This window comes from Chaetura pelagica, unplaced genomic scaffold, assembly GCF_000747805.2.
Source record: "Chaetura pelagica isolate M959 unplaced genomic scaffold, ChaPel_1.0 scaffold76, whole genome shotgun sequence".
NCBI lineage: Eukaryota > Metazoa > Chordata > Aves > Apodiformes > Apodidae > Chaetura > Chaetura pelagica.
Window position 1 is genome coordinate 9,898,390 of NW_009970723.1, and position 26,923 is coordinate 9,925,312.

Sequence of the window (26,923 nt, forward strand, 5' to 3'; positions counted from 1 at the left end):
TTTCCCTAACATTTTTACAGCAACTACTGAATGTATTAAAACAAGCAATGTTCCATAAGCTTAAAAAAATACCAATTAACTCCATCTTAGCTGCATTCAGACATGATTCACAATAACTGACTAAAAGCATTTCTGTAAGAAGGAAGTGACAAAAATCATCACTTGAATGTAGAGGGACAATTTAAACAGGTTAGATTCAAGCTGGATTACTGCAGCTCCACTGGCCACATTCAGCTACACAGTAATCAGCCTGGCCAAGTATTTAACATCAGAAACATAAATAATGTAAGGATTTTATTTTCCAAGTTTGGGACAGAATTGTGAAACATCTGGTCCCTTTTCAATTATTCTTACATGCACACAAGCTAAAGTCACTAGTTTTGACTAGAGCAATAGTACTGGTCATTTCACAAATGTACCAGTGGTAGAGGACAGAAAATGTTCCCAAGTCTGTAATAATGTATAGGGCTGAAGACATAGAAGGAGAAAGAAAGGAACACCTGCCATTTTTCAGTGTTCTCAACAGCAGGAAACTGAGACTCCCAGATGTATGAAAACACCAGTTCATTGATACTTTTATCTATAGGTTTCTCTTTTTTTAAGCCAAACATGTTTGCCAAGTGAGTCACAAGGATTCTTCATTTGTAAAAGATGTACAAGGTGTGGCACAAACCAGTCTGGCCTTGGCCACTCAGTGCTGTCCTGAGAACCAATAATGGAAACTGGGTCTGCTGAGTCTGGTCTACTGCTGTGTCTGCAAAGCACCTTTTTAGCTGATCTCAACACCTGATGATTATATACAAGATTTTCACACTTTGAAAGGTACAAACAAATCCACAGTTTGGGGTCTAAGACCATTCCCCATTAATAGTACTTTTAAAAGCAGCCACTAAAAAGCGATCATAAGGAGTATGGAAGCAATGGCACAGCAGCCTTGTACAGACACAAATGTGGAACTCTTTGCCCCTTTTTAAATGGCTTGGTGACCACTGCTACCACTCTTGTAAGCTATTGTAAGTGTGCACCTTAATAATATAATCCGGCATTACATATTTTCAGGAATTAATCTCATAGTCAGATGCTTTGTGTCATGCAGTAGCATGAGAGAAGTCAAAGCAAAGTGTATAAATCCCCTTCCTGAAGTGTGTAGTTACAACTTGTGTTGTTATCTGAAGTACTTGAATTAGCAACTTCAGGACTCCACTCTCAAAGATTATAAAATGTTTTAATAAACATGCCAGGTCTGATGAGAGAAAAGTGAAATACACACTAATAGCATCTAAGAGTAAATACTTATGAATCCAAATGTTGTATTACTTGGGAGTAAACAAGAAAAGTAAGTCTGAAAGAATATGATTAGGCTGTGTATTTTGAACACCACTAAAGCATACATGTCTCCAGAAGAGTTTGTAAGTTTGCAGATTTCTGAAAATATAATTGTTTTTGTTGTCTGTAGCAGCAAACTCCACAGGCAACAGTTGTTCAGGTGTAGACTTCTGAAAGTTCCAAGGTATATGTAGTTAAAATAAAGAAGGAATAAAGTTTTAGTTATCTAAAGGGAGAAGTGCTAGGGTTGTTGAGTAAAACTTTTCTAGCTCTTTAAAACTGCTGAGCTCATATAGGTCAGCAACCTGAAACAGATCTCAAGAACAAGATTAAAAGGCAACAGCAGTGCAGACTTTCTGAAGTGATACAGTCATCATTTAGAACAACAACATTTTGTTAGTCTCTGCAGCTGTTCAGTTTTGAGACTCTCTGCTGGAACTGGCAATAGTCATTGCATATTCCCTTGGGATAAGACTAAACCCCACTATTCCATTTTAGATGTATCACCAAATAGCGGTTATGGGGCATCTGCCATTGCATCAGATGAGATTCAATATTCCAGAAATGAAAAAGTCCCTGTCTCTTAATATATTCCCTGTTCAATTGCTCAATATTTCTTGAAAATTAACACATAAAATGGGCATAATGATATTGCATGTATTTCTAGCATTACTAATACACGTGGTCCTCCTCTGTCATGTAGTAGAGACGTAGCGTATCGATTACTATGTGTGTATACACACATAGATGTTTCCATTAAAACGGATAAAGAACCGCAAACTGGGTGGAGGGTTATCATCTGTTTGCAGAACTTAGAGGGCATAGAGCCAGTTTGCAAAATTCTACTCACTTACTGAAGTAAAAAATGTTTTTTTTTCCTGTTTGTTTTTAAGTTTAATAGACATGTGTAGTCCTGATAATAGTAGCTGCCTGGGACAGTAGTTTTTGCATAGGGGCTGGTACATTTTTGTTAACAATTTGCAAGGCTGGAACACATTCACAAGGAGTTGTATCATCTGTGACAAATATCTGGATAATATTTTTCATTTTAGAAGTAATCTAAGTATAATTCAAGTCAAAGCTACCAGCATAAGCATTGTCTACGTGTTATTTAAGTGCCTGAAAGTGCCATGAAGGCAAGAATACAACACCAGGAACTGACTGCTGTGCTCCAGCATTTGGTTGCGTGCACTGTACTGACCACAGCAGTAGAAGGTGGCCTTTCACGTGCCTTTTAGACTGACACACAACGCTGCATTTATGGCATTTCGTGATCCTTTGCCTTTGACAGTAATGAGTGGTAGGCCACACAGTACCACATGTGCTCTGCTCACTACAAGATGCTATACTCCACCCTCCTTAGATGTACTGAGCATTAAAGTTTACTGCATCTGTAAAAACATGGGAACATTTGGAAAAGCATGAAAAACAGGCACAAGAATTTTATGTTTTACTCCCTTGTGGCTTCCACCCAAGACACCTTTCTCAGGTAATGTCACATGAACAAACCACCCAAACACAGAAGGAGATAAACATGAAGCAAACTGTCTCTGAACTATGGGGAAGGTAGAAACTAAACTAATGATCTCTCCACTGCTCCTTCTGTAAGGTCATATGAGCAGGGCAGCTAGATTAATAAAACAGTGTCTTTCTTCCCTGGCAGCCTGTCTGAAGCAACTCTTGATGGAAATCCCATACAATTCTTGATCATTGTGTCAAGAGTGAATAAAAAAAAAACCCAACTATTAGTTGTCCTTAGCTGCGACACCACACAGAGGAGGAAGGCACTCACAAATGGTCCTTAGCAGTATGATCTAAGGGCACCAAGTGAAGAACCTTTGCTTCTGACAACTGAGACAGGGCTGCATGGCGCCTTCTTCTCGTCCAAGAGGCTGCAAGGGGTAGCAGAAGACAATCCTGTCTTAGGGGCAGTCCTCAGGAACTCAGCAAGCTGGAGTTCGCTGATCTGCCTGTCTCTTACATGCATTACACACATATAGGGAAGAATGGAGTCAACAACTCTGTGGCTGGGGATTGATGTTTAAAATCATATGAAAATGAGTAACACAAGAGTCAGTATAACAATCATGGGATGATGGAACAGATTGGAAGATGTTTATTTTCTGCCCTTGACTAATGTTCTGTGTTTCCTAGTAATACTCCAAGTTGTCATCTTTGCTCTGAAAATGTAAGGACAAACCTTGTGTGCATGTCACCTGCTCACTTTCATTAATGTCTCTGCATTCCCTTCCTCAGAGAGATTTTAATCTGCCTGCAAAAGGTAACAGAATATCATTGCTGTGTTGCAGCCAATTGAAACAGTTCTTCAATAAATGCATAAAAAAGAGAAAAACAAGCTATGGTTGGATTGGCCCTCACTAGCAGCCAATTTCCCACCCAGCTGCCCACTTACTCCATATACCCCACCCCAGCAGGACAAGGGGAGGAAACAGGAAAAACGAGAAAGAGAAAGCTTGGGCATCAAGATAAAGACAGGGAGATTGCTTACCAATTACTGTCACAAGTAAAACAGACTCAAATTGGGAAAATTAATGTATTGCCAATTGGAATAAATCATTACTGGTTGGGTAGTGGAAAACAAAAGCAACAAGAAGAAGAAATGAACATTTACACACTTAGAGAAGACACCCTTCCTCCACCATTCCCAGGTTTAAGTTCACTCCAGGCACCTCTCCTCCCCTGCTTGTTATCAACAGAGATTACATTCAGTCCCCTCACTTGAGGCAGTGGGCAGCCCCTTCTTCCCTCTCACTCTTTTCTTCTGCTGTAGCATCAGTCCTCCATGGGTTGCAGGGAACATCTGCTCCACCATAGAGCAACTCCACCTCCTCCTCAACCTCCTCTTTGTTCTCTGGCCTTGGTGCTCCCTCTGTTGTTTTTCACTCACTTTATTCCATCCGCCTCTCTCTGGCTTTCTTAAATATATTTCTTCAAGGTGCCACCAGCTTGGCTGAGGGGCTCATCTGTGTCCTGTGATGGGTCAGCTGGAGTTGGCTGGAACCAGCTGTATCCAGCACAGGGCAGCCCCAGCCTCTCCTCATAGAGACCACCCCTACAGCCCCCCCTGCTGCCAGCACCTCCCACTTCTAACCAATACACAAGGGGCGATCTCCTCTCTAACTAAGTGGAGAGAAGGAAGAGTGTGTTCAGGCAGTGGGGAATTTAGGATTAGCGAGGGCAGGACACCAACTTGTCTAAAATAGCAGAACTGAAGTACAGAATTAGAAAAGGAAAGAGGAGCAGAGAAGGAAGGGGGGCAATAGTCCAAGTTCTATTAATTTTTTAATTTCGACATAGGCTTAGAAAAACAAAACAAAACCTCCAGGGGATTCTTCCATCTAGGAATCCAAGCTTTGAAGGAAAATCTGCTTTTCTGTCTTTAGCAGATTTCTTTGCAGTCCTAGTTCTTTCTCCCATTCTAATGTTTAATTGGCTTCAGCAGAGATGATCTATTGCTAGTTCTGTGTCAGTCCCTTGCCAGTAACTCCATGGGGTCTGAGCTTCCTCCAGTCATCTCATGCTCCTATTTAAAATATTTTAACTGGAAAGCTTATATGACCACATTTCAGAGACTACCATTTTGCAACAAAATTCCATATGGTCAACATTAGGTCCAGTAACCATGGCTGGAGTAAAAAATAATCTTGTTTTCATCTTGAGGCTGAACAGCTTCTCTTAAACGTGATTTGGAGTGAGATAACTTGCTACTAATGAGCATCAGCACAGACAGCAGGAAAGCTAGCTTTTAAGCATGCAAATTTCAAAGCATGCTTGTTGGCAGTCTGGTACTCACTTTCTATTTCTTGGGGAGATTTGAGCGTTTCTCCAAAATCACACTGCTCTTTGAAGACATGGTGGATTGTTTGGAGTTTTCCAGCTTTGGAAAGGGTGTAGATGAGGTACCTGCATGCAGAAACAAAATTATGAAAAACTGAAGGGGTTTAATATTACATAGTGCTAAATGGAGCTATTTAATGAACAAAAAAGGTCATCATCTCCTTGGGGAAGACTTAAGAGGATATTCATGGCTAAAACAAGGGTGAAGCAATGTCTCCTACACACCCCACAAGCACACTGGCAAACTGGTAAGAAAAAGTTTCATGTCTATGCTTGTACGTAAGTTGGTGAAGCACAAGAAGCCAGGGCATGAAACATGTATGTGAACCAAACAGGATTGCTGTGCCACTGTGCAGAAGGAAGAAATGGCCATATCCCTCTCTGCAGCAGGATGTGTGCACGAAAGACAATGCTGATACCCCTCAACTTTCACTTTCCCTCTCTTAGAAAACTATGGCACAGGGAGAAACCCCCCAGCAGACAGCATGAAAGAGGCAGAGTCTATGTACACAACTCAAAAGGAGAGTAAACAAAGTCCTTATACTGAGAGAATTTCACCTAAGCTATAGGCTTGGCCCGCTAAACTACAGAGCTTGGTTAGCAACCTGTAAGAGATGATGATGAGCTTTTCTCCAGATCTTCTTCCCTTTTAAGTAGTATTCTCTCCTGCTCCAAGGCTTCTATGTACTTGGAATAGCACCATGAAGCCTGCAAGAATCAGTAAGAACCATCAGCCTCCAGACCATGTCACTGGTAGTTCTCGGTCCATTTCAACAGTAAGACAAAAAACCTGTTTATGGTATACCCCTGTTACTGAATAATCACAATGACTAAGAAGAGAAGTTTTGTCATGACAATATTTGAATCAGGGGAAAAATAGTATTGCTGCAAATAAGTGAATCTCAAAACACCCTGAAATGCAATTTAAGCAAGTTTGACAGATCTGTTGTTTACATTCATTATTCTCCATCCCTTGTCTCAGTCCTATTCTGTCTCCTTTCACCTTCCAAACCTAAATACAACAGACCTTCTGCCTTCCAAAATACCAATCTTTTGTGCTATTGAGGACTTAATTTTTTCTCCCTGCCACTTCCAGTGAATCTTTTCGCAAATAACTGACGGTCTCATTAGCCTCAGAGTTCTTTCTGCCTGCTCTCTCCAACAGAATGCTGCTACCACTAGAGGTAGATCAACTGGACATGTCACATCCTTTCTTTTTCAAAGGAACAAATGTTGCTATTTATGTTGCAACAACTGCAGTTCAGATGCCAAAATTTAGGTCAAACTCCCAAATCAGTATGGGAACTGTACTTTATTTGGTTTTGGTTTTTTCCTTACAGAAATTTAGGGCCAATTTGTCATTTCATGACTCAGTAAGAAGAACTTCTGGCATCTTCCAATAGCAGAAAGGGGCTTGGAGAAGAACCTTCTCTATAAAAAAATACTGCTTTTTCTGCAATTACCTGCCTCTTGAGGGCTAAGGAATATGATATTGATATACTCGCTCACTTTTTTTTACTTTTTTTTAATAGCTATGAGCAAAGGTTAAAAGGTCAACTTAAGGGATCAGAGTGTGAGCTTAACTATGCAGTTTATGACCTGTGGTTTCATATTTTGAGGGCATTTCACAGTGCCTGTTTCTATATTCTGCTCGTCACCAATGTAATGGCACGGGAAGAGCTCTATGGAATGTAATCAGTGGCTGGAGTGCAAATTATTGCTGCATTGCACAGCTCAGCTGTGATTATGTGGTTGCCCAGAGTCCCTGTTACGTTATAGCTGTGTCAATTCAGCTATGAACAATCCCCTGATATGCCCAAGATGGCATAGCTCTTCTTCCTGCTTTTCCAATAAAATTACTGTTACTTTTTCTCAACAGATTTAATGCATCATGAGAGTTGTTCTGGAAGAAGTGCTAGGCAGCTATCTTCTGCTGGATTGGAATAATCTACTTCCTTGCTCCCAAGATGCCTTTTCCTTCCTTATGTTCCCCACTGTCCTATGGACCCATCATCTGTAAGGGTGACTTTTGGGTATAAAAGTGCCCAGGCAGTGTGGTGCTTATTTTCTCTTCAGAGCAGGCTTACTAATTTGTGGCACTCTCGATGGAACAGGGATGTCAAAGTAAATACAGAAATAGTGCTAATATAACATAGTTTGTTTGATAGCTTTCTCAATGAGAATGATGAATTAAATTAGGTCTTGAATAATGTCTTAGAATAAAATAGGCAATGTTATTGTTATCCTATTGTTATGCCATACCTACATTTCCTAAATGAGTTCAGCTTCTGCTTTTGACATAGAGTAGAACAGGACTTAACCCTAAACCAAATTCTATAAAACTACGAGTTTTCCAAGGAGATGTGAACTTCCTTTCATTCAGCTTATCTTTAAATACAAATTCTTTTTAAATTTACACACATAATGGCTTAATATGTTGTTAGATATTAATACTACTCAAAACAGAAATCTTGACATAAATTAAAAAAAAAAATAATAATCATTACCTATAAGGTAGATACACTTATAATAACAAAGTTAATTGTAGAAGAATGAACATTAATTGAAGAACCATTTGACAGGATTATTCAAAGCCAAATTCCATCTTCACATTTTCTCTTGAATGATTATATTCATAATAACAGGTTTATTATTCACCTGCCACCCATATCCACCAAGTGGTGCTTTTCCTTTCCACTCCAGACCAGTCTGATCTCCCAAAGCACTGCTTGAGAGATCGGCGAGTTTTGCCTCAGGCGAAGTCTTTTGACTGGTTGGTGCTTTTTCTTTACCCTGCTAATAATAAGAACTCATAATTACATGTGAACAATAGTTGCTGAGTTAAAGTAAAAAGCAAAGTCTGAGGAGGCAAAAATTGTCATTGGAAATGAGACGGTGTCATATGCAGTAATGTTTTCTAATGCCTAGTTTCATAATTCATCACATTGTGCATAATAAAAACCAGCAGAAGATATTGGGTTTTTGAAGTATTTCTTTGTCCTAATTGAACTTTCCTGACCTCTACACTCCTGCCTACTCTTTTCCTTTCAGATTCAATACCCTCTCCAAAATATAGCAAAGAAAGAAGGCAGATCTGCAAGAGAACATTTTGCAAGGGCTGAGAGGCCATTGTGATCTTCTAATTTGGCGTCAGATATAAATGTAGAACACAGATTTTTCCTAATTCATTTCAGCACAGCAGGTGTGAATGAATGACAGAATACATTAGGAAAACACGTAATCTCACTGAAAACATTTACAATGAAGGACAAGGCACTGTAACCCTTGTAAACTTCTCTGGTGATAAACTATTTGTCATTTTCATGTTGGTTTAGTGTTTTACTAAGGCTGCACCTTTGCACACTCTGTCTGATGATCCAAAAACTCTTTATAAACATTAATCAACATATTTATTTAACCTCATGTCTCTAAACCCACAACATCCCCATTAAGCAAGTAATATAACCCTCCCATGTAGCCAGTGAGGAATTGTGAAAAAAAAAACCAAGAGAAGTCAACACAAATGGTTTCCAAAAGTCACTCAGAAAGCCCCTGGAAGATAAAAAAAGGATTGGAATAATCTACTTCCTTGCTCCCAAGATGCCTTTTCCTTCCTTATGTTCCCCACTGTCCTATGGACCCATCATCTGTAAGGGTGACTTTTGGGTATAAAAGTGCCCAGGCAGTGTGGTGCTTATTTTCTCTTCAGAGCAGGCTTACTAATTTGTGGCACTCTCGATGGAACAGGAATGTCAAAGTAAATACAGAAATAGTGCTAATATAACATAGTTTGTTTGATAGCTTTCTCAATGAGAATGATGAATTAAATTAGGTCTTGAATAATGTCTTAGAATAAGTTAGGCAATGTTATGACAATGTCATATCCCATGACATTATCTCATTTACTAAAAAATAAGCCTGCTGCTAAGAAGCTAAGGGAGAGATGAGGGAAACATCAAAAAGGGAAATTAATGCTTATGAAAAGGCATGGAAAGAATAAGTACAAATCTACAGTGTAAGCTAAAACTGTTTTGTAACTTGAAAACAAAAAAATTCCAAGATTTATTTTGGAGGTAAAATGCAATTGTGTATGCAACAAATTACAAATACTGGCATTGAGGCAGTCTGCAAAAACTGACTCCAAGTGAACCTGCTATCGCTTATGTTGGATGAACCTTATCAGTATCCTTCAGGGATACTGAATCATTTGATTAGTTATGTAGTCACTGAGGGAACAGAAATCTCAAGCAAGAGAACAGAGAATGGCAAATTCCTTAAACAAGAAGGGGAGAAGGATTTCAAAGACTTACCTGTTCCACCTATTCTTTCAAGAGATTTTAAAAGGTAACTGTATTACTGACTTTTTTTGGTGGGAAAATAGTCTGCAAACTATTTACTGAACTGCATTCTCTGTCTGTCACTTTCTAAAATTTCTTACCCAGTTTCCCAGCTTCGAAGGATAATTCACCTTTCCCATTTGTTCCCCATAAAAGCTAGGCTTTTGCCCTCCTGGCCAAGATTTGCTCTTTACTTCCTTGATCTTAATCAGAAATCTTATAGACGGGCAACAAACAGATGGAAAAAATAAGTCTGTGAAAACGCAGAAGTGCATTACTTTGAAATATTGCATTCTTGCACTGTAAGTATTGCCAGTGGCCTTGCCAGACATATCTGTATGGAGGCAGCGTGCTTTGGGGAAAGGAACATGAGTTCTTGGTTTTAGACTTGACTTGACATTGGTGTGTGGCCTTGAATAACACTTCACTGGTCCTCAGTTTTCATGTGTCCAAAAGAGGATAATGATTTGTCCATATTCTTACCAGCCTATATGTCTTTATCTTTCCAGGTACTCATGTGTTTCTTATCAGGAGTAACATCCCAACACATGTGTATGTGGTATTTAAAATATGCAAAGGTCTTTTAATGCTACTTATGATAGTTTGAAAGTCCAATAATTTATCTGCCCTTAAAAGAATTTTTCCTTCTCAAAGCTGGCCAAACAATTACATTTCGTAAAAAATAAACATTTGCAAAGCCTATAATCAATAGAAAAAAAAATCCATTATATTTTAATAATAAAATTCCAAGAAAAACAATTTTACAAGCACGCATTCCGCTGTAGGGGTCACAGTTCTGTTAATGCACTGAAACTGTCTGGAAACTCATTGTTAACAGTCTAACAATTTCACTGTCAAAGCTGAGAAATATCCAAGAAAAGACAAAGACTATACAAAGCAATTAGCACATAAATATTTTTTTAAATAATGTGCAGACTTTTCAAATGCTCCTTCTGAAAAAATAGATATGGAATCTGGTTTTATTTTGTTTTCTTTTGTTTTCAGTAGTGACCCAGGACTGTAAATCCTAAAACAGGACAGTACATACTGAAAGTGCAAACAGGTTTGCAGTTATACATTGTACACATGGACCATACATAGATTATTTTTTTTTTTTAATTCAGCCCTCTTTTTCACTCTTCTCTTGGCACAAAAGATGACTAAAATACATTTTCCCCTCTGCTTAATGAAAGGAATATTCCACTGACTCATCTGCTTCAAGTTAAACATATGTATATGCATCGGCAGGACTGGGAACTAATCACCCTAGAACCGGGTTGTATGTAAAGCTTGAATTCTAACAGAAGTTTTTTGGTAGCTTTGAATCAGGCTGAAAAAGGGATATTTGAATTCATGTCTTTTTGCTCATGAAGGAAGTTTTTATGCCGTTCATCAGCTGTCACCTGAAACTTTGTGAGCCTTACCTGTGCTGTTTTACCTTCCTTCTTTTGCATCCTTTTTCTCTCCAAGGCAGATAGAACTTTGTCACTATCCAAACTGCTTTGAAACTCACAATATTTTGGCCAAAATTTAAACAGAAGAGCAAAAATAGTCATCTGCACAGAAAGAAAAGAAAGTCAGTCTTGACTGCATTAAGAGAACATTTTACTGTGAAATAAAATGTAGTTTACCATGAGAATGAAAGAACTATTTCGTTTTGAATACACAGCCTTGTTCCTCCCACGTACTGTGTCCTGACATTTCAGCCTAGCTTTTCTCGGCACATGCTTTTCATCAGTGTGTTTATTAGTGGTGAGAAATCTTCCTAAAACACAGTTAAAAGGCACTTTCTTTTTATATATTTCCCTAAACAATTGTTTGCATTAATGAAAACATCCATCATTTTTTACAAGTATTCCTGATAAAATATACACCAGTAGAATTGCTTTTGTACCACTGTACTGCTCAAGTATTTCAAATATTCAGTTCGTTATGGAGAGGGGTTTTTTTCCCTCCTTAAGAGAAAGGAAATACTTTTTTGCCTCTGGAAAGGCTCTTAAACCACATTACAGATCTATGAGCAAATCCTGGATAATTTTTAAATGATATAATCTCTCACAGGGTATTTTTTGAACTAGAATAAGAAAAACAATTTTAGAAAAGCAAACAGAGGGGCTCACTAAGTTCTGTTACTGCACGTACCAAGGCTCACATTTTTCAATTTATTTAGATGTTTAATTCTCATTGAGAAACTCAGCTTCAAAGAAGCTGAGCATGCTCAGCACCTCACTGCTTCTGGCTCAACAGGCTTGAAAGTGACATGTGAGTTACTGTCATGTTCCAGTCATAGCTTTCTGGCCACGTTCTTCCCTTGGTTTTGAGCCAAATTTCTGGAGTTTGCTGGATTTTACACAAGCTAAAATCAGATTTCTCTATTCTCTTAGGGCTGATATAAAACCTTTTCTCTGATAAACCATTCATCTTTTGTGATCCAAACACTTTATGGATGCACAGTTGATGCTTAAAGGTTTTGGTGGCAATTTTATAGGAAGAGAAAGGAACTCGCTTTCTTGGGTTTAGAAGGTAAGTCAAAGAAGACAGTAACAAGGAATAAGAAAAGAGTAAGTCTGTAGTAAAGGTTCACAAATTGCTGTTCAATCTGATTAGTAGAAAGATCAGAGAGAAAATTGTCTACAGCCCTTTAGTACAGACTTGCTGTAACAAAGAAGGGAAAGGCATTCAGTAAGTTAAGCAGTCTTTGTGCTTTAATCACATCTGCATTTTTTTTCATGAAGTACAAACTTTCTTACTACAAATTACTTCACTGACAATTAACCAATTAGGAAAGAACAAGCAATTAAAAACCTAAACAGAATTAATTTATACTGCCAGAATTCCTAACACAAACCTGGATCACACATTTCCGGGACAAGGTAGCTGTCAGAGATCGTCCAGTTTATAGAGCAGTAAATATCTGAACCTTCTCTGTCATCTCCACCATACAATCACTGCTGTGATGCATGACAACAGTGTTCTCCTTCATGTCCAGGCTTATGTAAGAAGTCCACATTTTTCACAGAAGCAACAAAGATTGTCCTTAAAATCAGGCACACAGACTCTAGCCAGATGTGTTACAATTACTCTCCCAGCTTCTTACCTGTGCTTCTCTAAAGATGTATGGTCCTAGTTCTTTCCTGTGCTCCAGAATCTTTTTTGCCTGTTCAGTTGGGATGTCAATCTGCAAAGCTGGGGGAACGGCAGAACGAATAAAGCGGTCGATAATAGCTGTGATCTTTTTCTGGACTGTGGCATCATCACAATGAGAATGACACAAGTCCTGAAAGATAAAAAATAGCATTTTCAGTCAATGGAGAGATGCAGGGCCCCTTTACAGGGGCCCACTGATCAAAGAGTAATAGTCATACAAAAATAATTATAAAATCGATTTCTTCAGGGTGTAGAACAGACTTCTTATAGCAAATATGCGTGGTGAAAGACATAGTTAAACATGAGTGGGAATTCTGGTTTGCAAATACAGATATACAGCAATCATAGGTAATCTCTGCCTGCACATTCTGATGGAACAGGGTAGATTTTATCCTGCAGTTAGTACTGACAAATAGGAGGCATTTCTGAAAAGAGAAACACACCTACAGGTGTGAAATTCACTGAATTTCACAATGAGCCTGCTATGACTAGCATAGCCATGATAACTAAAAGACAAAGAAATGCTCTAAATACTTAAAGGAAAGAGAGGAATTATTTAGAGGATACAAGATATTATAAACAGGAATCTTGACACAAGAGGAGACAATTTCGCTACCAGTACAATCTTCCATTCATTTAAATTTTCTGGTTTTCCCATCCATTAAGATGTTCTAGTTTACCAAAACCTCAGTGTTTGAAATGACTCTGTGCAGAACAGAATAAAAAAAAAAACCCTGAACTTAAAAGGATGAGATATCAAAGAAACACTAGGGTTTTCTACTTTTTTTAATGTGAACCTATTGTTCTGGTAAAACCTGCTATCGCTGTGTTTTCACACTCTAACAATGCTACAACTGGACTTTGACGGGAAGGAAAAATAATTTAAGGAACTCCATTCAAACGCTTTGAAACACAAACTTTCCATCTCTCCATAAACATCAAGGCATTTCTATAACGCCAAGAGATTATCACATATATCTACTAAAGACACAATGAGCACTCAAGAGAATTTTCAGGAAGAGAGCTCTCTAAATGAAGAATGTGTATTTCATTTTGGTGTAGGAGGCTGGATATTTACTTTGCAAAGAAATTAAAAACAGGGTATTTAACCAGTAATGTGGTATGTGAAAGAGCTGGCTTGTTTTATTATGAATTGTGCTCGTTTGGTGGGTTTTTTTGGTACTGGGGTAGGGGCCCCATGGGCGGCTTCACTAAAAAGATGAGAAGCTCCCCAAGCTCCAAAACCAGCCAAGGAGCTATTAGAGAGAGACAGTGGATGAGCCTCTGTGATTAACATACAAAATAACTGAGATAAGATCTGAGCAGAGGAGAAGGAGCTATGCTGGAGAGGTGAAAGCAGTGCAGGGGTGGAGAGGTTGGTGAGGAAGAAGGGAAAAAACTTGCCCTAGCAGAAGTTTCCCTGCAACCCATGGTGAGATGGCAGCTGTTCCCCCTGCACTCATGGAGGAACATGGTGGAACATTCCCTGAAGGCACCAGGAGGGGTGAATGTGGATTTGCTGCCAGTGAACTTGGATCATGCAGCTGTGGAAGACCCCTCGCCAGGAGATGTGACTGTTCCTGAAGCAGCCCGTAATTCTAAGGGAAGCCCACACTGGAGCAGCTCTGGACCTTGTGGGGAAGGGCTCATGAAGGAGAGGTTCGTGGAGGAATCTCTCCCATGGGAGGGACCCCGTGGGAGAACAGGGAAGGACTGTAAGGAATCCTTCTTCCTGAGGAGGAAGGAGTGGCAAGAACCACTATCCTGTGAACTGACTCTAAACCCCATCCCCTGTCTCCCTGTGCTGCTGGGGGGAAGGAGGGAGAGAAACCGGGAACAAAGGCATTTGAACCGGGGAAGAAGGGAGGGGTGGGGTAACATATGCAAGCCCTGCTCTTTGTGTTGTCTGTGTCCTGTGTGTTTGATTAGTGTGAAATTAAATTATTATTTTTTCCCCAAGTTGAGTCTGTTTTGTCCAGGACCTTGATTGGTGAAGAACCCTCCTTGTCCTTTGTTTTGACCCATGAGCTTCAAGTTGGCCTTTGTCCTCCCCATCCCAGTGCATGGGGGAGGGGGAGGAGTTGAGTGAGCAGCCATGTGGCTGGTTCTTTGCTGTCATGATAGGCCCAAACCACAACAGGAATACTTTTTGCTTTTTTGAAGAAAAAAAAAAAAAGAATGATAGCAGCTACAATGAAGGAAGTTAAGGCAATACAAAAACACATTCAATATATCCTAAGAATACATCATGGATTTATTTGCTCAGCTAGCATAGAAGAAAACACAGAGAGCTGTACTATGAGGGAATACAAACAAGCCATATGATAGAAAGAAGGATGAGACAAGACCATAGAGGAACAGATGGAAATGATCCACAGAGTTATGTTTATTCATATTTAATAACTTTTTTTTTTTTTATTGTCCCAAGATGTGCTACCAGCCTGGTGTGTTACTAGAAGCAATGTAGTCATTGACTCCTAAACGGAGCTCTGTCTAAATTGATGCCATGATAGGGCTCAGACAATACAAATATGCTCTGTGCAAAGTGCTGCCCACGTCTTTGGCAATATTCCTCCAGTTCAGCCTGACCCACAACACTCCTACTGCTACTCCATCCCCAGAGAATCAACTGGCAACCATGAGAAATCACATGCACGTAAAAATATGGTCAGATTGTACTTTTTCTTGATAAGAAGACAAATAATATTAACATAAATGAAGCAGAGGGGGTGGGACACAAAACTATGCAGGCTTTCTTCAGAGAGCAGATCCACAAAGAAAACAGTCTAAAATATACTCCCCATTAATTTGTATGTATTCCACAATGTAGCAATGAACAGTCACAAATCTGAAAAAACATCAAATATTTTGGTAAGGATTTATGTCATGGAACTTTGGGTGCCTTCATGTCAAGTTTCTAGTCTAAGCTAGTCACTCTGTAACCAAGAGAGTGATAACAGCAGCTCTAGAGCATTTCAGGCAATGATTCCCTTGGGGATTCAAATAGGCAAAATTAGACAGTGAAAATACATGCACATGCCTGCAGCAGGACCTCAACTGCTACTGCAGCATCAGCTGTGTTTGTGTCCTGAATTTAGAGCATGTTAGGTAGCCTCATGCTCCCTGCCTGCCATGTGCACGCAGGCGATGTTCAGGAGCCCAGGAGAGGCTCTGCACTCCAGTAGCACTTCTGCATCAGCAGTATCCCAGAGGCAAAAGGGAGGAGGAACAAGAGAAAGATCCATGTTGCCCCTGCATTCTGTCCAGGATGTTACTAGGAAGCTGCAGTGCAAATTAAAGACTTGCTCCAGAGTTTTCCCACTATGTTTCACCCCCCACAGCAGCATTTTCCCAGAGGTGTGTGTCTGGGAGAGAGGCAAAAAAAATCCCTGCTGAACTCACCTGTCACCTTTCACCTTGGCCACATCCTCAGCTGCACTCGAATGTGACTTAATGGAATGCAGGGGGGATGGAGTCTGCCTATAAGCTTTTTTGGTAATACTACCTTTACATCTGTACATTTGATTGAATTTTAAAGTTTTCTTTGATTTTTGAGGGATTACCCAACTCAGAACAATCCCTTTATTTAACAGTATGCAACCATAAAGACAGAATTAGCATTTTAATTCTTGCATATTTTCTACTGCTCAACAGATGTATACCAAAACGTGGGCTAGTTATTAGTGTCCCTTTCAGGACTCAGTAGAATGTAGCAGTTTGAAGAAGCATAAAGAAATACAGGGATAATAGAGTCAAGTCATTAAAAGCAGTTACCCTTAAGAAGTAAGGATCTTTGTCAAAGAAAAAACAGTTAAACAGTGAAAGGAGTTCTACTATGAACAAGAAAATGCCTAGAGATATTCTTGTTAAAATTATCCTAACATGCAGTACTGGCTTAATTCACATTTAAATTGAATGATATTGCCCTTGCTGCATTTTACCATCATACCTTATACTTCTGCACCTCCTGCCAAAAGAGCACTCCATTCACCAGCAGGTCTCCTTTCAGTGACACAAAGCGTTGAAACTGATTTGCTGTCACTGGATTCAACAGCGCTTTGCGGAAAGTAATTATTTCACTAGATGAAGAAACCCACTTACTGTCCACATGCTGTCAAAAGAAGAAATAAATGCACCAAATAAACTTTGTTTCAAAAAGCAATAACAAAGACATTAGTTAGCATAAACTGTCTGATTCTTATCTTTGCACTGACCCTAACTTGGAGTAGTTTATGAGTTTATGACAAGAATACAATAGAATGCAACAAGGTTTCATTTCTTACTTCACTTTATTTTTCTTTTTTCTTTTTTTTTTCCCCCCAGTTTGGTTTGGACAACATTTTTTGGAAGACATGATGGAAGAGGAAATGACTAACAGTGATTTAGACCATATGACTACATACTATAAAGTATGGAAACAGCTATTGTTATTGATTATGACAACAGGCTACTTTTCTAGAGAACAGTTTTAGTTTTGTGCAAACAAAAAAAACCACCAAACAACAAAAAACACAAAAAAACCCACCACCAAAGAAAAAAGAACAGACAAACCACATAGCTTAAAGTTGTAAAATGCTTCTGACAGGGATCTCACTAACAAAATGAGCTTTGAAATGTGTTGCCAGGATCATCAACAGAAGCTGGAGAGTTTGCTCTCTGTGGCATAAAGATACCAATAGTAAAATAGAATTTAAAGTCATTGAGACATTTTGGAAATCCTCATGATGTGAAGCACGGAGCAGTAGGCAGCCAGGAAAGGGTAGAGAAAGACGGTTTATGCAGGGACAGTTTGTTTGAAATTAAGTTCAGGCTGGCCTGCCTTCCTGAACAAACAGTTCTTGTGCTGTCACTAAGGAGCAAGCCAAACAACCCTCCTTTGTAATCAGATGGATGAATGAAAACTATCTTCTAACAGCAGTATAAAATTCTTGAAGTTCTGGAGGGATGAAGTGCTGTGCAATGGTCAACATGGGACAGAAACCTTTTTAGTTGAAGCAGACAGTCCTGGAAATCTAACCTGATTCTAAGCTGATGGTCTTTATGCAATTTCTCTTAAAAACAAGGGTTATGCTCAGTGTCCTGCCACACAGCCTGCCAGGAATGAGAGCAAGCCCTTGAGGTAGGGTGGGTGCCAGTTGACCAAAGTGTCCTTTGGTTAAAATAAAGTTGGCTCAAGGTAATAAGCTCAACCCTCCTCCAGTTCTCCACACATGTTCTAACCTCTGTGACCAGGATTTAAGTAACTTCAAGCAAAAATTATTACTAGGGCATAGTCATGAAGAGAAAAACTAAATGTTGCTCCCACCCCTATACTAATATATGAACACTGCTTATTTTATGGGTCAGCAACCTTGAAGCAGAACATGGAAAATAACCATCTTCCTGACAAACAGACAAAGGGAAAAGTCAGTTAACAGAACCCACATGCACTTTGGATCCCTTTAGAGCTAATGGTCCTCATGGATAATTGGTGACCGGGTCTCCAGTTTGATTTCAACAGACAATAAAAGTTCAACTGAACAAATGTACGCAACTTCTATGTTGGCAATCACAACGAGTTCACTGCTCTTCAAGAGGAAAAAACTGGCAAACATCTGATGAAATGTATTATTACAAAGGTTTAAGATGTTTAAACTTGATATTATCTCAGTGCTGTAAGATTAAAATACAATTCTAAATGAAACAGATACTGTGAGATATGATTAAACCTGCCCACTCCACTGCATATTTCACATTCCTGTTTGTGTCTGCACGTAATCCACTCGCAATAATAAATAAACTACCAGATGCTGGAATGAACAGCTTGTCCCAATAAGTCCACTGCATGCAAAATACAGATAAATGTGAATTAAAGGTAAAATACTGGTTTGAGGAGGGTTGAGTGCTCCAAAGCCCAAGACAAGAAACAGGGATTTTTTCAAGTATGACCTCTCCATCCAGGAAGGGAGAGAAATTTACCGTGAACATCCAGCAGGGAGCTAAACTCACCAGGAATGTGAGTAATCAGTCCACTGTAGCCAATACAATCATGCCTGCTTTTGACAGCATTACATTTGGGCCTCACGCTGTCAGCAGGGAAGTTGTGAGGGATGTGCAAGGTCCAAACAGAAAAGACAGTGAAACTGCAGACACAAGAGACACAGTAAACTTTGCTTGCCTTCCACATCCTAGTTGTCTTGTCCTGTTTTTGGTGTGGAAGATCTTCAGTTATGTCCTTTACCTATGGTGAAGCAAAAGATTATCACTGTATTTTTTTAACTCTACCTGTTTCATGTTTAGTCCTGTAATGACTGTGACCGCAGGGGTAAAAGGGTTGATGTATCTTCATTTGGGTCTTTGTATCTGAAACTTTTTGTGGAGCCATACTGGACGCTATCCCTTGTTCAGCTATAAATGAGCACATACTCATTAAGACTGAGAAGTTAGAGAAGACAAGAGGCAATGACAGTCACACTGTGCTTTTCCACTAGTTTACCTTACCCATAATATTCTGAGTGACCACTTATGTTGGGAAGATAAGATATTGGGCTATAACTCTTTTTTTTTTAATTATTTTTTTTTATGAAACTGTTTTCGTTCCTTTGGACAGCTGTATCAGAAGTACAGGCTTGATTCTACAGCTTCTTTGTAGCAAAAATACACCTCAAATCAAGGGCAGATTTTCTGAATAAGGACTACATAGTATGCCCACAATATTTGGCCACTGTGAAATATGAAGCCAAGTGGAGAATGTCATCTGGTTTCATTTCTTCTGAAATACATTCTTCAAAGGACCTTTTCATCCTCTGAATTTGCAGTGAGAAAGAGAAAAGAGCAGTCAGACATAAATGGAGTTAGGAAAATCCTAAAAGCTCATTAGAAGAATGTATTTCCTGTAAACTATTTATTAGACTTGAATACAGCATTTTCCAAACTGCATGGGCTACTCTCCCTGGCAGCACAGTGCAGCAGGTGCAAGAAGAGGCAAGAGCTGGAAGCAGTTTAGCCTTATTGCATGGTCTTGTGCCACAGCTTGTAAAGGAGGCAGAGTTCCGCTAAAAAAGGGCAGGGGGTTAGGAAATTTTGCTTTGACATAATCATTATTAAAATTATAATTTGTCTTACCAGAGAAGCTACAGTTTTCAGATTGCTTGGTGCTCTGAATCAGTGAAAATTATCTACCTCATATGCACATCTGACAACATGTCTGACAAGCTTCTTCATGTTAAAAGGATGATTGCAAACAAGTTTTATGACTCAATGCACTCTGTCCATGTGTCTGCCTGGTGGAACTGTCAAGTTTCCTTCTGCTACACCATTTGCCTTTCAGAACTTTTGTGGAAGTGCAAAAAACCAAGTTTTCTGCATCTGTCACCAGCAGGATGATCTCCCTACACTGATCCCAGCCACAGAGGCACTGTCATAAAAGGCAGATGTTAGCTCTGCCCATTTCCCAGTCTTTCTAACGAGCCAGCAGGAGTGAAAGGCTTCTCATTCCCAGTTTTCTGGCAACCTTCTGAAGTAACCCATTGGAAACAAAGCGTGTAGCAGTTAACCTCCCTACTCAGCAAAATTTCACAAGTCCTAAAGTAATTTCTATAGGCACTTCAGCTCCAGATGGGTGAATATGGACAGCATAAGAGAGAGAGAGAATACAGCATGAGAAGCCCACTCAGGTCTTGTCCCCTGATGTGTTCTGGTCGCCTTGGTCAAATCCTTTATACAAAGCAGAATTTCTTCTGTGTGCAAGTGTATGGCTAGGGTAGAATGGCACAGGGAGAGTGCAGCACTACAGCAAAGATTAATTTACTCCCCTGACAGCCTGGCTGGCAGCAGAGCTAACACCAGCTCCTTCAGATTTTGGATCTAACAATAATACTGTCAGCCAGACTAAGCCTGCAAAGGAACTGCTTTCACAAAAAGCAAGCTAAGTGCTTCAACCTGTATGTGCTAGAGCATCCCTTTCAATGTAAACTGAATGTGAGTTGTGGACTGCTTTTCCTCTGAACCATTTTAACCCAATGGCGAATTGTAGGCCAAACAACAAACAATGCCTGGATGTGTTGCTGTTGTTAAAAAAAATTACCTTTTTTTCTCCCTCCTCTCTGTGCTGCTCCTCTGCCAGGAACAATGGCAGCCATTGTTTTTCTAATCTCTTCTGGACGCATCGCTGCATTTCTAGCAGAACCGCTGCCGAAAGTTGATCATGAAGGATTTGTCCCCCTCCTCCACCTGAACGCATTAGCTAAGCAATCCAAACACAATAACACATGACATAAACTTGTGCGTATCCCAAATGTCCTTTATCTCTCTACATCCTTGATTTAGCAAAGCATGAGCTTAACTGTAAGCAAAGCGTTTAATGCATGCTTACCCAAGGCTCATATGTACTTTTCATAAAAGGGAACAGATTATATTTGTCCCTACCTCTAACAGAATACAGACTCCAGCAAATAATACTCCAGCTTGACCAAGTAGATTTCATAAGTATTAAGATGTATCAGAGCACCACAGTTCATACTCACTGTCTGTGGCTTTACAGACGTACTAAAATAGAAACCTGGAATAAGTCACTCTGCTTGAAAGCCATTTCTACACTTTTTCTGAGCTGTGTCGTGCATACTCTGGCTGCAGCCTCAGATAAGGGTTTAAGAGAGATGTTCTATAAGGACTAGGGAGAAATCATAGATTGTAGAATTATTCTGGTTGGAAAGGACATTAAAGATCCTCAAGTGCAACCAAGCGCCTGAATAGGAAGGAGGGAACCCCCACAACCAGCATAGAACCAGATTTCTGGCCAAAAATATAGGTGAGGTTTGAGGAGATAGCTTGGGGAAAAGCTAGAGTAAAGCTTTTTATGGACCTTTATCTCAGTCACGTTTGGTGTGATTGTCCTTTATGATGGTTTTGTAACTGGTACCTGTTCTTGTTGTTCTCTGGTAGCTGGGCTGTTGGGCCCAAAGAAGTAGTTTTTGTTAAAGTACTTGTTTCCAATGTCCTTAGATTTTTCCTCCATTTTTTCTTTGTCCTTGTGGAGCATCTTTCTGAGCTGTTCAATATCTAGCCAGCACATGAGATCCATGCTACAAATAAATTTAAACAGAATGTTATTTCGATATTGAGTTAATTTCATCAACATTCTAGGCAGTTATTAGTTTAACCACAAGCCACCAAAATGTTCAAGTCCTAAATACCAGGTCAGATTGGACTGAAATTTTATGTCATTTTTTCTTTGCTAGTACCATCTGGTGAGACCATGTCACTTGATGAACATGCAGATCAAACACACATCTTAGGGACCTCATTTAGGGTCCCTTCTGGGGTATTCTGAAAGGAGCAATCTCCTCAATGTGCTTCTGCTAAATCCAGCAGGGACTGTGAACCAGACCCATAGTGCAGAGCTCACAGAGAGAGCAAGAAATGAAACAGATGAGAATTTGAAGCAGTACTGCAGGCTGCGCTCCACCAAGAGAAGAGGCGACACCGCCTCATCTGCCTCCTCGTCATATTGCTTGAGAAAGAAACAGGGATGACAGCTGGGAACATCAGCTCCAGAAGTCACCCCCTTCTTACCTCATGTGAAGTGCTAGAACTTAAGTCAGTCCACAGCCAAGTAGACAAAACCAATTTACGGTACATTTTGTTTCCAGGGCTTTTTGTGGGCTACCTTTTCAGAAATTATTGATTCTACTACTTATTTTATCATTCATAGTAAGTGACAAATAATCTCCATATGCAATTCTTGACCTATAATAATAACAAGTTGAGTGTAAACTATCAATCTAAGTCTATTTTAATGCAACATATCTTGGTTTTGTTCTTTAAACCAGAGGACAGAATAAGTGACATAAATTTCAGCTTAATTTACATTACAGTTTTCTGATATTATCTTATTAGCTGAAGTTTTGTGAGCATGTTAATGAGGACATTCACTGTATTTGCAGCAGGAAGTATGACACATTAAATTCACACAAATTTGTTTCACTTTCCATTCAGTTAATAACTGATTTTTCAAAGCATTAATCTATGAGCAAAAATTTCAAAAGCATCCAACTGATTTAAGAAGAGATGTCCCCTTTTCAAAAGTCTTTTGAGACCCTTACAGATCAAAGTTCTGAGATTGACATTCTTTCATTTGCTAGTTCATAACAACGTGAATAGGTTCACCCAAATGCAAGTGATGCAACTGGCTGCAGTTTATAGAGTTACTTCTTGGCATCTACCTATGACAACTGATCAAATATGTCCATCTTATTTAAAAAGCAAAATAAGCAATTTTATAATGTGTTAGGTTAAACCACTTACAATGGTGGCTTACCCTGGGGTACTCTGCTTTTTCCTTTTGACAGATCAGGAGCATGTGCATACTCAGTTGGCCTGGCAAGACTAAATGGTAACCCTCTAACCCAAAGTAACACAGATTGTCCTGCAATTGTGTGACTATATCTTATATACTAAAAATATATATATATATATATTATAATAATTAATGGAATTTTGTTGAGTTTCTTACCGAAATTTGTGCCCAGGTACTCAGCAGCCTGTCCTTCCTGAAACTTGGATCACTTACAATTAAGCAATAACAGAACCATACTTTTTTATGAAGAGACAAATGACACATTTGTTGTTCCTTGCTGAAATTTTCCAGACTGCATTAGTTCTAAGATCTTTTCAGCCTATAGTACCATTAAGTGTCTTTACTGTAGCATGCCAGCTGGACTTCAAAGTTACTAGTTCTGGACCCAGCTCTAAAGCACAATTTTGTAAGACTTTTCAAATGGTTTTCTTCCAAAGTAACACAGATTGTCCTGCAATTGTGTGACTATATCTTATATACTAAATATATATATATATATATTATAATAATTAATGGAATTTTGTTGAGTTTCTTACCGAAATTTGTGCCCAGGTACTCAGCAGCCTGTCCTTCCTGAAACTTGGATCACTTACAATTAAGCAATAACAGAACCATACTTTTTTATGAAGAGACAAATGACACATTTGTTGTTCCTTGCTGAAATTTTCCAGACTGCATTAGTTCTAAGATCTTTTCAGCCTATAGTACCATTAAGTGTCTTTACTGTAGCATGCCAGCTGGACTTCAAAGTTACTAGTTCTGGACCCAGCTCTAAAGCACAATTTTGTAAGACTTTTCAAATGGTTTTCTTCATTATGAATGTTTTTAAAAGAAAATTTACCCATAAATTAAACATTTATCTGCCTGGCTCTATCACTTCAGATGGGATTTGTCTGTGATTAACAGAGGAGCAGGAAGTCTCAGAAGTGATTCAGAGTGACCTGTTCTCTGACCATCCCTACCATTTCCCCAGTTAGAGAGGAACTCTAAACCAGTGGTCTCCAAAGTGGGGTCTGCATGTCTCAGGGGGTGTGCAAGATCATTCATTGGGGGGCAGAAAGAAAATATTAGAACTTCAATAGAAAATGCTTATGACTAATAAAAAAATAAACAAACATATATTGAAGGTGCATGCCCAAAATTTTTAGCTGATGGGTTGCGTGATCAAAACAGTTTAGAGACCACTGGTCAGACAACTAACTCAGAAGTCACTTGACCATAGGCACCCACAGCATATGAGTCTCCATCTTAACTCATTACCTACAGTCTTTTCATAGTCAGTGAGCAGAAACAGCCATTTTTAGGAGTGATCCATCCAAACTGAGTTTAGATGTTACCTTCAGAATTAGAAGAAGTGTGTCCAAAAGCAAGTGTTTTTCTCTCTCTGACTACAAAGAGAACCTCTGATGGTAAGCAGAAGTGATGACATTGAGATTTGGCCAGAGGAATTCTGTGCTACAACTCTGGACAGTTTGGAACAAAACACTGACCAATAACCAATCTGCAATGGTGGCAGTGCTTAACCAGAAGCAATGAACTCATAGGAACCCATGTTAAAGGAAGGAACTGACAATTTAAGGACTTGTTAGATGTTACATTAAAAGGGTATTTGCCTTTTCCTAAAACAAGATAAAGATTACTGTGGGGGTTGGGAAAAAAAAAAAAAAAATAATTAAAAAGCTGGCAAATTCACAATTACTTCTGCTTGAACTTCTGTTTAGATCTTCATTTTTCGGCTCACTTTTTCAAAAACCCTGCATGAACTGTATCTGCTGCAAGCAAGTATTTAATTCTGTTCAGCTCAGCACAAACACAAAACTGCATTGCTCTCACATTGTGAGAATAATGTGTACATTTTTCTAAAATCCAGCTTTAATCTTTAAAATGTATTAAATTGAATCTGCACTAAAACACAAGAGATCTTTACTCATTTTAGAGTTTTGTCACTCAGGGGTTTGCCACTAATCAAAGCAGAAACTGAAAGCAGAACTGCAATACAAACATTTAATGACAGGAGAATTTTTACCCCTAAAATGATAAGTCAATTTCGTTGTCTGAACAACATGCATGTGTATTTCAAAAATATACAAACACATTTAAAAACAAACAAACAGCAAAAAAACAAACCTAAAATCTGTGAACATTTAGATAGCCAAGGGCCTCAGCGAAGATTTCTTCTCAACATGGAAAGGGGTAAAATAATAATAATAAAGAAACATACCCAGCAGAATGCTCATTAAGAAAAGCCCAGAACTGTTCTAACATCTCTTTGTCATGGATCAGGTCAGATAGATCAGGTCCTGCCAGTTCTTTGGGAACTTGAGAGAAGCGCTGATCTTCTTTGAGAGCACCGAGGTGGGATGGCAGACCAGTGTCAGCAGCAGTACTCTGAGGGAAGGAATTATTTCACTTGCATAACTGCTTTTTTCATCTCTATATTCTGCTCAGTCTAATAATCTTTGCATTAGGTAAGTTCTGTATATGTAGAACAGCTTTTCAATTGCTGAGAAAATAAATTAAAGCTCCAGCTCTTAATCAGCTTTAGTTTTATGTTTACTATAAACATACCAGTGTGTGCAGGTTCCACAATCAAATACACCAATATATACCTGTAATTTACTTGAAATTGAGATATTTACCCAAAATCCCTTCCACAGACTTTAGTGGAAACTTTCTCATTTGCTCCAACCATACAATAGTCTGGCATTGATGTAACTGACAGAAGACCTGTATTTGTAATGAATGCAACGGCTGTCAGTCATTCCACAAACTGAGTTCTAGCAGAAATCAGAATGCTTGCTTCTCCAAACTGGCATGTAGTCAGTCTTTCATTGCTGATACTCAAAGTGTTAACCCTCTCTGATAGAAAAAGAGTTTGTTTTTGTTAGTAGGTACTTGTCTTACCTCATCCTTCTTGGAACCACTCTCTTGATGCAAAGCCTGGAGCTTTCTAAAGTACACGGAGTCCAGCTGTCGAGTTTCTTCCAGGCAGAAAGAAAATATTAGAACTTCAATAGAAAATGCTTATGACTAATAAAAAAATAAACAAACATATATTGAAGGTGCATGCCCAAAATTTTTAGCTGATGGGTTGCGTGATCAAAACAGTTTAGAGACCACTGGTCAGACAACTAACTCAGAAGTCACTTGACCATAGGCACCCACAGCATATGAGTCTCCATCTTAACTCATTACCTACAGTCTTTTCATAGTCAGTGAGCAGAAACAGCCATTTTTAGGAGTGATCCATCCAAACTGAGTTTAGATGTTACCTTCAGAATTAGAAGAAGTGTGTCCAAAAGCAAGTGTTTTTCTCTCTCTGACTACAAAGAGAACCTCTGATGGTAAGCAGAAGTGATGACATTGAGATTTGGCCAGAGGAATTCTGTGCTACAACTCTGGACAGTTTGGAACAAAACACTGACCAATAACCAATCTGCAATGGTGGCAGTGCTTAACCAGAAGCAATGAACTCATAGGAACCCATGTTAAAGGAAGGAACTGACAATTTAAGGACTTGTTAGATGTTACATTAAAAGGGTATTTGCCTTTTCCTAAAACAAGATAAAGATTACTGTGGGGGTTGGGAAAAAAAAAAAAAAAATAATTAAAAAGCTGGCAAATTCACAATTACTTCTGCTTGAACTTCTGTTTAGATCTTCATTTTTCGGCTCACTTTTTCAAAAACCCTGCATGAACTGTATCTGCTGCAAGCAAGTATTTAATTCTGTTCAGCTCAGCACAAACACAAAACTGCATTGCTCTCACATTGTGAGAATAATGTGTACATTTTTCTAAAATCCAGCTTTAATCTTTAAAATGTATTAAATTGAATCTGCACTAAAACACAAGAGATCTTTACTCATTTTAGAGTTTTGTCACTCAGGGGTTTGCCACTAATCAAAGCAGAAACTGAAAG

General features: G+C 39.0%; 1 protein-coding gene across 1 annotated transcript in view; it reads right to left on the reverse strand.

Moving 5' to 3' along the window:
• Positions 1 to 5,143: 5,143 nt before the first annotated feature.
• RGS22 (regulator of G-protein signaling 22) overlaps positions 5,144 to 26,923 on the reverse strand; it is a 61,173-nt gene continuing 39,393 nt past the window's right edge. The window contains exons 15-23 of the mRNA XM_010006522.1: positions 21,568 to 21,730; positions 20,734 to 20,892; positions 18,826 to 18,888; positions 16,618 to 16,779; positions 12,619 to 12,798; positions 10,946 to 11,077; positions 7,843 to 7,977; positions 5,790 to 5,892; positions 5,144 to 5,250 (exon numbers count right to left, since the gene is read on the reverse strand). Of these exons, the coding sequence (XP_010004824.1) occupies positions 5,144 to 5,250; positions 5,790 to 5,892; positions 7,843 to 7,977; positions 10,946 to 11,077; positions 12,619 to 12,798; positions 16,618 to 16,779; positions 18,826 to 18,888; positions 20,734 to 20,892; positions 21,568 to 21,730 (1,204 nt within the window). The remainder of the gene's footprint in view (positions 5,251 to 5,789; positions 5,893 to 7,842; positions 7,978 to 10,945; positions 11,078 to 12,618; positions 12,799 to 16,617; positions 16,780 to 18,825; positions 18,889 to 20,733; positions 20,893 to 21,567; positions 21,731 to 26,923) is intronic.